The sequence below is a fragment of the Eretmochelys imbricata genome, chromosome 1 (genome assembly GCF_965152235.1).
Source record: "Eretmochelys imbricata isolate rEreImb1 chromosome 1, rEreImb1.hap1, whole genome shotgun sequence".
NCBI lineage: Eukaryota > Metazoa > Chordata > Testudines > Cheloniidae > Eretmochelys > Eretmochelys imbricata.
Window position 1 is genome coordinate 272,911,051 of NC_135572.1, and position 11,166 is coordinate 272,922,216.

The 11,166-nt window shown below is 44.9% G+C and overlaps 1 protein-coding gene across 2 annotated transcripts in view; it reads right to left on the reverse strand.

The window, feature by feature from the left end:
• UTP20 (UTP20 small subunit processome component) overlaps positions 1–6,611 on the reverse strand; it is an 83,988-nt gene extending 77,377 nt beyond the window's left edge. The window contains exons 1-4 of one of the 2 annotated variants that reach the window (XM_077831745.1): positions 6,498–6,611; positions 1,353–1,433; positions 573–639; positions 162–294 (exon numbers count right to left, since the gene is read on the reverse strand). In XM_077831745.1, coding sequence (XP_077687871.1) covers positions 162–294; positions 573–639; positions 1,353–1,433; positions 6,498–6,542 — 326 coding nt within the window. In that variant the 5' untranslated portion in view covers positions 6,543–6,611. Of the gene's footprint in view, positions 1–161; positions 295–559; positions 640–1,352; positions 1,434–6,497 lie in introns of those variants that run through there. The other variant, XM_077831749.1, reaches the window with a different exon arrangement.
• Positions 6,612–11,166: the final 4,555 nt, after the last annotated feature.

An 11,166-nucleotide genomic window follows, 5' to 3' on the forward strand; every position in this document is an offset into this window, starting at 1 on the left:
AGAAAATATCACCGGTATGGCTCTCTCTCAGTAACATGCGTGCAATGCAATTCTTTCTTCAGTGACAACAAGGACACATACACAATGTTTTTGACGTGATTTACACTTTTCACTCTACATCGACACAAAGGCACTGAGTTTATTTTACAGTGTGTACTTACTCCAAAAGGGGCTGATATGCAAGACTGTTTTTGACTTGCAGATGAGTCTTCAAGGTCTGCACTATGGCATCCTGATAATACACCAGCTGGTTGAATGACTGGCATTTGCCGGCCACTTCTTTGTAGAATTTCACTGTGCAAAAAACAAAGGAACACTTAAGAACTGTGTCCCAGTTACTGGTAAACATAAAGGACTTTAAAGAGAATAACACCTCCTCTAGAGCCCGATCCAAAACCCACTGAAACTGATGGAAAGACTCGCAGTGATTTCAATGAGCTCTGAACCAGGACCCTGATCCCCGTGCATTAGGATGGTATTCTAGGTAAACAAATTCCACCTTGTAAAGAATGACCTCATTACACAAGCGAAGAGTGCAAATTAATTATAAACTATTTACTATAAAGAGATACCAAAGTGCTGTGTGAGGTTCAGTTCTCTCCATTTCTGCAGTCCTTCATAAAAGTAGGTTTCAACCTCCTGTCAGAAATCAAGATCATGCATTAGCCAAACAGCCCTAAATAAAAACTATTCTTTCAATGTAAAGATTAGATAGAAGGCTCAATAGATGAAGCACAATGAAATGCCTCAAGTATTCATTTGAGAGATATTTAAAGAAATGCTGATGACTTCACTTTAAAACAGCATCAGTTACTGAAACACATTTAATGCTTAAAATATATGGCCTGATAATGCGAAGTGCAAAGCCATATAAGCTCCTGAATGTTTTATTATCAGAGTATCTTTAAAAAGTAACGCTATTGATGTGTGCAAAACATACTTTGAGATTTTACTGCAATTTCACAATGTATTAACTAATTAAATCCATGATCCCGCACAGACTTACGTAAGTGCTTACATGTAAACACTAGGAGTTAGTCCCATTAAAATAAATGGAGCTATCCACTGTCCATAAAATTAACCACGTGTGTATGTCTTTGCGGGATTAGGACCTCACTTTATTCCATCGTTTTTTCTTCTCTTACAAACAAATCTGAAACATTGACTTTCAATAAGACTTAGGCTCCTAAATGCTTAAGTCGCTTTTGAAAATGGGACTTAACTGTCTAAATGGAGCAACGCCTAAATATCTTTAGATAATCTGAACCTTGGTGAATATACATTTCTAAAGTGCTCTGAGATCCTCGGTCAAAAGATGTTATAGAATTGCAGAATTATTATATTCTTCTCACCTCAGCATAGCTCCCAGTCCTGTCAATCCGATGAATAATATCGATATTAACATTGCCTAAGCGTTCAGAGAAGGTGAGAAACTGTAAAAAAAAAAAAAAAAAACTGAAGTCAAATGTTGCCTTTGCTCTGTTTATTTCAGAATTATCCCTTTTACATGAGTCTCAATGACATGTACTATATAACTGCAGACACTGCTTTTAAAGGAAACACTGTCAAATAGTTCAGGTTGTGTAAATTAAGCTGTTTATACATATACAGAGAGAGAGAGAGAGAGATTCTGGTTTCAGTCTTTTTGTTAGTTTGTTTTTGAACTGGGGGAGTGGATAGAAATATCTGCCTGGGGTGTTTACAGCCAAACACTGTAGTACCTGTTAACGCAGGAGAACAAAAACAAAGACCTTCAGCAGTCACTTAAGTTTCATTTCTAAGGCTTTTAGCAACACGGTTGTACCGCTACAGCTCTGCGACTACAAGGCATGTGGTGTAGCTGCTGTTTGTCGGCAGGAGAGAGTTCTCCTGCCGACAGAAAACTTCCACCCCACCACGAGCGGCAGCGGTTTTGTCGGCAGGAGTTCTCCGACAAAGCGTCGTTCACACCAGCGCTTTTCATCAGTAACATTTTTGTCATGGGGGGGGAGGGTTTAACATCCCGAACGTCCAACGAAGTGCCAGCGTAGACAAAGCCTAAGTGGGGGTGAAGCACACTTAAGTAAGCTAAGAGCATAAATGGAAGACGGGAAGGAAGGTAAACATTAGATTTTTAAAATTATTAGTTTTCAGTGCACAGCTGTTCTAACGCACACCATAGAGCAGGGTGGCCAAACCATGGCTCACAAACCACATGCGGCTCTTTTACAGTTAAAGTGTGGTTCACAAAACCCCTATGCCCCTGCCCATTCTCCACCTACCAAAAGGGGGTGGGGGGAAAGCTTGGGCCTTCTCCACTATGGTGGGGTGGTGCTAGGGGTGTCAGCCCCACAAGAGGCACCTGCAGGGGCTTGGGGCTTCAGCCCTGCTCTGGTTGAAGCCCCAAACCCCGGAAGGCACCTCCTGGGGGGCTAAAGCCTCTAGCCCCACCATCCTGACAGGTGCACACAGCTCTTGAACTTCTGAAGATTATTGTAGGCGGCTCAAAGGGTCGGTACGTTTGGCCACCCCGTCACAGAGCTTGATCCTGGCCTTAAGTAAGGCCCATGCAGTGCCCCACTGTCTTCAATGGATGAGTAGAGATAGGGTAGGTAAGGGATAGGAGGAGGAAGAAAGGGGGTGTGCATTCAAGTGCCAGTTAGCTTGCATGACCACAATGGAAGATTGATTATTAACACTGTCTAAAGTTTTATAAGTAACACAAGAACTTTTTAAAAAGATATATTATCTTCATGTTCATAACTGTCTTCAGTTATCAGAACACTGCTCATCTATAGATGTCTATAAAAATAATAATGACTGATCGAACACTAGTTATATTTCAGTATAAAGAGTCTTTCCAAAACAAAGAATTACAGCAAATATTTTGCATCATTCAACTAAACATTGTTTTAAACAGACACTATTTGGATTTATTTTAAAATACAATTTCCGACTGAGTAGTCTTTAAATAATATGCCCTCAATTAATTTTTTGTAAATGCCTTTCTGAAATATTTTATTGGGGGTTTTCTCATCGTACCCTGTCAATGGGTTTCTAGACTCTTTTCAGCAAGGGGGGGACATTGACTTGGGAAACAGTGAAAATGACTACAGTGGAGTCGCATCTTACGCGGGGGTTAGGTTCTAAAGTCAGCACATAAAGCTAAAATCGTGTACAGTCAAAATTACCCTTGAAAATCCCTTAAATCGCCCATAAAGTTCAGTAAACTGTACATGATTTTGTGTACACAGCCCTGTACAGTAATATGTATACAGTAATGTACAGTATATAATAAAGAGTACATATGCAAAATATAATTTTACAGTACTGTATTTTTAATTACAGGGGGGTATCAGGGCTTGATGTCGAGCCAGGAGATGGAGGTGACGGAGAGCTTGGGTGACGGAGAGCGAGTCGTAGATGAAGTGGTTGGCTCTGGTTCAGCTCAAGAAGTTGATTGCGTAGGCTCATCTGCTGCTGGTTGTTTTTCCTTGAAAAACATGGTGATCGGCAACTGTCGCTGTTGTCTCTTGAGCTCCTCAAACATTTCTTAATATGGTCTCAAATCGTTTGTAATACTACGTGTGATTTTGAGGCTTCGTTCCACAGAGGGATCTTAGTCAGAAATTAAATCATTCAAGTGTTTCACTACTTGGAACACTTCAGCAAATTGGGCTTGTCTTTCTCATTTCGAAGTGTAAGTGCGGTTGGGCATTTTTTTCCAGAAGAGCCCAGTCTCATCAGCATTAAAAACTTGTTCCGGAAGATAGCCCTTTTCTTCTATGATTTTCTTTAATTGTTCGGGGTAGGCTTTTGCTGCCTCTTCATTGGCAGATGCAGCTTCACCAGTAGTCTGCACGTTTTTGAGGTTGAAGCAGTTCCTAAAACGGTTAAGCCAACCTTGGCTGGCTTTGAATTCCTTCTCATCAGAAGGCTGTCCCGCTTCGGTGGGAGGTTTGAACAGCGTGTAGAGGCTAAGAGCCTTTTCTCGCAACGTGTTGCCATCAACAGACACACGGTTACGGTTCATGTCTTCCAGCTACAAGTTTAATGCCTTTTCAGTCTTCACTAAAGTCTTATCACACACCTGGCTCGTCACCTTAGCAGTTATTGGAGCACTTGATGCCACGGCTTGACGAATTTCTCTCTCTCGAATCTTGATGGCATGGATGCTAGATTCGTTGAGGCCATATTTACGCGCCACGTTGGAGACCGACATACAATCTCTCAATAAGTCCAGCACAGCCAGTTTTTCCTCCAGCGTTGGAATAGATCGCGGTTTCTTCAGTTGAGCACCAGATGAAGTAGTTGGCTTGCGTTTAGGGGCCATGTTGTACGAAAGATACGTACAGTATCTTTAAACACTAGAAGCACACTCAGCGTGGCAAGATGCTCACACTATGAGAGGCACACAGGAACTGAGACCGACTGAGGGAACAGCAGATTCATGTCTCCCATCTCACGCTCACTCCGGGCCATACGCTCATTGAGTGGAATGGTGGGCGGAATCACCCGCACTATTTACAGGTATCTTGTTATTTTTCTTTTTCTTTGCCGAGTGCGTATAGTTGAATTCACATAAGTTAAATGCGCATATGATGCGACTCACCTGTACATGTGAAATGTCATCAAATACACAAAGTAAACAAACCAGAAAATTAGGAGAACTTTTTTTGTTGTTATCTCCTTTCTGTTATACCATTGTTGAGTATTACTTGTAACTATAGCAAGCACAAAGCCATCAGACAAAAATATTATAATTGAGTTAATGCTGTCTCTTTAAACATCAGTTGCATCACTTAGGAACCCATTTTTGGGATATTCACATTAAAGAGACTATAAGGGCTATTACATGTTCCTGCAAAAAACCTCAGCAAAATACAAGGTTTGCTATAACAATGCAGAAAGATGTAACTAAAAGGTTTTCTAGGGCCAAATCATGCCCTGTAGAAGAAAAACATACAGGAGGGAAAAATGTTATTGGCACTTGTAGAGTGTTCTGTGGCAGGATGCTCTAATCATGCAGATATCCCAAAACCCCGCAGGAAATCATTGAGACTCATAACATCAGATCAGACGGACAAGGAATCCCTGCAGCCATACCCAGGGAGTGTGATTCCCTCTAGAGCAGTGGTTCTCAAACGTTTTTACTGGTGACCCCTTTCACATAGCAAGCCTCTGAGTGCGACCCCCCCCCTTATAAATTAAAAACACTTTTTTATATATTTAACACCATTATAAATGCTGGAGGCAAAGCAGAGTTGGGGTGGAGGTTGACAGCTCGCGACCCCCCATGTAATAACCTTGCGACCCTCTGAGGGGTCTTGACTCCCAGTTTGAGAACCACTGCTCTAGAGTCTCATTACTATAGACTCCATGCCCATCTAACCCCTGCACTTTTACTCTCACCCCCACAAAAGGAACAAAGTCAAGCACTTATAATGTTGTGGTGACAGGGTCTACAGAAAATCCTGTGGAAGTTTCCCTGGGGGTTTGCCAAAGGATGTTGTCTCCAGCCACACCTCCACCTCCTCTCTTACTTACACTCATAAAAAGCCTTCTCTACGCTAGGAAAGTTTGAGAAAAATTTGCTCACATCACTTCTGCTCTACTGGTGGTGATAACATTAGGTCCCAAGCATAGGGATGGTCTGCTGCCTTGAGCACCATGTTATCTAACCCTGATCCAAAAGACACCCTGCTTATAACACAAAAGCTCCCAACAGCCATCTACACTAGCCAACGTTGCTAGCACTCGCGGAGCCAGTCAAATTGATATTTGCAATGGTAAGATTTTTTTACACAAATTTTCCTAGCGTAGGTGAATCTGCAGATTCCCAACAACATGTGCTGCATCTATGTTTGGAAAAGTGGTACTCGCTTTTCCCTAGTGTAGGCAAAACTGTGCTCATATGAAGAAGTTTCCATGAACTCAGAGACAGGGAGGAAACTACAGCTTTTGCTCTCCTGTCCACTAACAGTGTGAGGACCCCAAAGCAGGAGTTTTGGTTTTGGTTTCCTCTACTCCACACAGCGAGGGGAAAGGAGAGGAGGAATTCTGATAAGGCCTGTGGTGAATAGCAGAGGGCCAAATGAACTGAAACTCATTCTAACAGGAAATGCAAAGAGGGATCGGGGTAATATCTGGACTCTAAACAGAAAAATCATTTGAACGGTGCGATTAGATTATAACCTCTTCACGACTGTGTCTTCAGGGCCCAGCACAGCATGTGGGCCTTGAAAGAATAAACAGGGAGCCCAAAAGAGCAATGGGGGGGGAGGGGGGAGATACTGCTTGAGGAAGAGGAGGAGCCACCCCCAGACGTGTGTTCTCAGCCCGGGGACAGTTCGTTAACCCGCCCCCGCCGCGTGCTGCCCCCCCAGGCCAGGCCAGGCCAGCGCTCGGCGGCCCCACTCTCCGGGGCTGCGTCCGATGACCAGGCGTCTCCCCCGCGGCTCTGCCGGGGGCTCAGGCAGGGCCGGCGGCGCCGCTCGCCCACCGGGGCCGCGACTCACCCTGTGCGTGTTCTCGGACTTGTGCGAGGCGGATTTGGGCTTCATAGCCCCGAGCGGGCGGGCTCCGAGCCCGGGCGCAGCCGCCGGGGCCTCCTCCGCGGGGCGCCGGGACCCAGACACACGTGCGGCCCTAGCTGCTGGGCGCCGCCATCTTGCCGGAGTGGGGCGGGAGCCGCGTGTGCGCTGAGCGGGGGAGGCGCTGGGGGCGGGCCGGCCGTAGGGTTCCCGGCAGCCCTTCGCTGCTACCCGGCAAAGCCGCTTCATTGGCCCGAGGAGCGTCCTGCCTTGCTGTGTCCTCTGCCCCAGGAGCCCGGGCTTCCCCCGGGACGGAGCTGCTGGCGGCTGGTCTGGTGCCGGATACACTGGCAGCGCCACGCACATTGGCACGATCAGACCCGGCAGGACTTGCCCCAGGTCCAAGCTAGCTTGAAAAATACCCCTGCGGTCCTGTCTTGTGCGAGCCTCCGGCTCTGCCTCCCCGATGCCTGGGTGCTTGTGGCTTTCCCCGGCATCTCCATGTTCCTGCAAGTGTCTTAATAGCTGCAGTGCAAATGGACCATTTGTCCGAGAATCGACAGGATTCTTCTGTCCATTTGGTTGCATCCACGTGGGCGGTTAGGTTGACCTAACTACAGTGCTCAGGGCACAGAAATATTTCACAGCCCCGAGCAACGTAGTTGCACAAAAAAATTTGAATTTTTAAGTGTACACCGGGCCTCAGAAAGACAAATACAGTAGAACCTCGTCCCCTAAAGCCCCTACTCTACTTGCGCTATATTGATGACATCTTCATCATCTGGACCCATGGAAAAGAAGCCCTTGAGGAATTCCACCATGATTTCAACAATTTCCATCCCACCACCAACCTCAGCCTGGTCCAGTCCACACAAGAGATCCACTTCCTGGACACTACAGTGCTAATAAACAATGGTCACATAAACACCACCCTATACCGGAAACCTACTGACCGCTATTCCTACCTGCATGCCTCCAGCTTTCACCCTGACCACACCGCACGATCCATCGTCTACAGCCAAGCTCTGCGATACAACCGCATTTGCTCCAACCCCTCAGACAGAGACAAACACCTACAAGATCTCTGTCAAGCTTTCTTACAACTACAATACCCACCTGCGGAAGTAAAGAAACAGATTGATAGAGCCAGAAGAGTTCCTAGAAGTTACCTACTACAGGACAGGCCTAACAAAGAAAATAACAGAACGCCACTAGCCGTCACCTTCAGCCCCCAACTAAAACCCCTCCAACGCATTATTAAGGATCTACAACCTATCCTAAAGGATGACCCAACACTCTCACAAATCTTGGGAGACAGGCCAGTCCTTGCCTACAGACAGCCCCGCAACCTGAAGCAAATACTCACCAACAACCACATACCACACAACAGAACCACTAACCCAGGAACTTATCCTTGCAACAAAGCCCGTTGCCAATTGTGCCCACATATCTATTCAGGGGACACCATCACAGGGCCTAATAACATCAGCCACATTATCAGAGGCTCGTTCACCTGCACATCCACCAATGTGATTTATGCCATCATGTGCCAGCAATGCCCCTCTCCCATGTACATTGGTCAAACTGGACAGTCTCTACGTAAAAGAATAAATGGACACAAATCAGATGTCAAGAATTATAACATTCATAAACCAGTCGGAGAACACTTCAATCTCTCTGGTCACGCAATCACAGACATGAAGGTCGCTATCTTAAAACAAAAAAAGTTCAAATCCAGACTCCAGCGAGAAACTGCTGAATTGGAATTCATTTGCAAATTGGATACTATTAATTTAGGCTTAAATAGAGACTGGGAGTGGCTAAGTCATTATGCAAGGTAGCCTATTTCCTCTTGTTTTTTCCTACCCCCCCCCCCCCCGATGTTCTGGTTTAACTTGGATTTAAACTTGGAGAGTGATCAGTTTGGATGAGCTATTACCAGCAGGAGAGTGAGTTTGTGTGTGTATGGGGGTGGGTTTTTGGAGGGGGGTGAGGGAGTGAGAGAACCTGGATTTGTGCAGGAAATGGCCTAACTTGATTATAATGCACATTGTGTAAAGAGTTGTCACTTTGGATGGGCTATCACCAGCAGGAGAGTGAATTTGTGTGGGGGGGTGGAGGGTGAGAAAACCTGGATTTGTGCTGGAAATGGCCTAATCTGATGATTACTTTAGATAAGCTATTACCAGCAGGACAGTGGGGTGGGAGGAGGTATTGTTTCATATTCTCTGTGTATATATAAAGTCTGCTGCAGTTTCCATGGTATGCATCTGATGAAGTGAGCTGTAGCTCACGAAAGCTCATGCTCAAATAAATTGGTTAGTCTCTAAGGTGCCACAAGTACTCCTTTTCTTTTTGCGAATACAGACTAACACGGCTGTTACTCTGAAACAAGTAGAACCTCAGAGTTACGAACACCCGGGGAATGAAGATTGTTCCTAACTCTGAAATGTTCAAAATCCCAAACAAAGCATTACGGTTGTTCTTTCAAAACTTTACAACTGAACATTGACTTAATACAGCTTTGAAACTTTACTATGCAGAAGAAAAATGCTGCTTTCCCTTTATTTTTTTTAGTAGCTTACGTTTAACACAATACTGCTTTTTTTTCTTTTTGGTGTCTGGTGCTGCCTGATTGCGTACTTCCAGTTCCAAATGAGGCGTGTAGTTGACTGGTCCTTTCATAACTCTGGTGTTCGTAACTCTGAGGTTCTACCGTACAGCACAGGGTTACACTTGGTTACAGAAGGCCATCTTTGTAATCAATAAGGGCTAGAAACGGGTTGGTTTTTGTTTTGTTTTAAATAAAAAATTAAGTTCATATACTCACTTGAGAGAGCTTCTTATTCATCCTGGGCAGGTGGATTTTTCAAGCCCTCAATACAGATACATCACTACTACATAATAAATATTAGTGGAATAGTTAGTAAGCACCCCTACTATATTTGCTTGGTACAGGTTTAGTGACGATAAATTAAAGTTATGTTTATTTCTATCCATCATAGGTAGTTATATGCCCTGCATAGTTACGGTATTTGAATACCTCACAATCTTTAACATACTGATCCACACAGCACCTCCAGGAAGTAGGGAAGTGCTATTATCCTCATTTTACAAATGGGGACCTGAGGTACAGATAGGCAAAGTGACTTACCCAAGGTTGCAGAGGAAGCCTGTGGTGGAGCAGGGGCTTAACCCAGGTCTCCCTAAGTCTAGTGCCCTAACCACTGGCCCCCTCTATATAAGTGTCTTAGTGCTTGATCATCTGAACTACTATAATGGTGCTGCTAAAAGTATTTATCAAATAAAAGTCGGTGTTTCAATGTAAGACTCTTTTGTATGTGTCTGTACCCTATGTCTGACACTGCTACTCGTGCTATCTGTATAATGGTATTTACATTGCGTTTTTGCGTCCTACGAAAGAGCAGCGAAGAAGACTTACAGGTATCACTGAAAGAAAGGAAAGACACTACTGAAACACCCGCAGTATATGACAGCCTGCCACCGAACCAGAAATGTACAACAATGCAAGACTGACACACTGAATACTGCATTCCCCCTACTCCAGTGTGAAACCTTTCCTAGATCTAGACACTTGGGATGTTAACTTGGGTTGCACTTGTACACTGGACCATGCTAATAAACTTTTGGAAATTGCTGAGATAGGTGTGCTAAAACACCCCTACTCTCCCAAACCATAACAAAAAAAACCCACCACACACTCATTTAGGAAGGCAATTGGGTCCCGTGGGGAACCTGTGTTCTTAGTCCCAGCTTGGACATTGGCTTGGTGTGTAACTTTGTGCAAGCCGCTTCACCTCTCTATACCTCTGTTTCCTTATCCTCCCTCTCCAACTGGAAGGAAAGCTGGTCCAGTGGTTAGCCTGTAAGCCTGGGATTTGAGAGATATGGGTTCCCTTCCCGCAGACTTCATGTGTGCCTCAGATCCCAATATATAAAGTGGGGATTATTATTTTGAATCATATTTATTACAGTAACGGCTAAGATTACATTTGCATTATGAGCTGGATGTGATTCCCCTGCCTGGCTACGCCCACTCACACTAGCTCTCATCCAGCGAGCACGAATATAGAGTAGCCAGGGTCCTGGCAGCAGAAGCACATCTTAGCCATGCTGAGTACACACCCATCGGCCTGAGGCAGGCTTAGCCATGTCTCTGCTGCCACTGCCCGTGCTACCGCAGCTACACGCTACCATTTATACTTGTGCTACCTCAGTGAGAGCTAGCGTGAACGTGTGCACGTGAGCAGGAGAATCACACTCCTCGTTTGTCATGTAGAGGTACCCTATGGGCCAACCAAAAATGGGGCCCCATTGTGCTAGGCACTGTACAGCGAATCCCTGCCTCAGTGAGCTTACAGTCTAAATAATGCCCTGTTGTGGGGATAAAGACATTAAGGAGAGCTCAGATACTGTGTAATAAGGGCCAGATACGTAACTGAGATAGAGATATGTAAAAAGAGGATGATTGTATTCACCTGTGAGGTCACAAGCACTATTTTATTTCCAGCGCTTGATCTTCCTCCTGTTGTGTAATTGGGACTTTTGCCATTTACATTCAGTGGGGGCAGACTGGTATAAGGCCCAGATCCTCAAAGGGAGCTAGGTACCTAACACCCATGAATTAGGCACC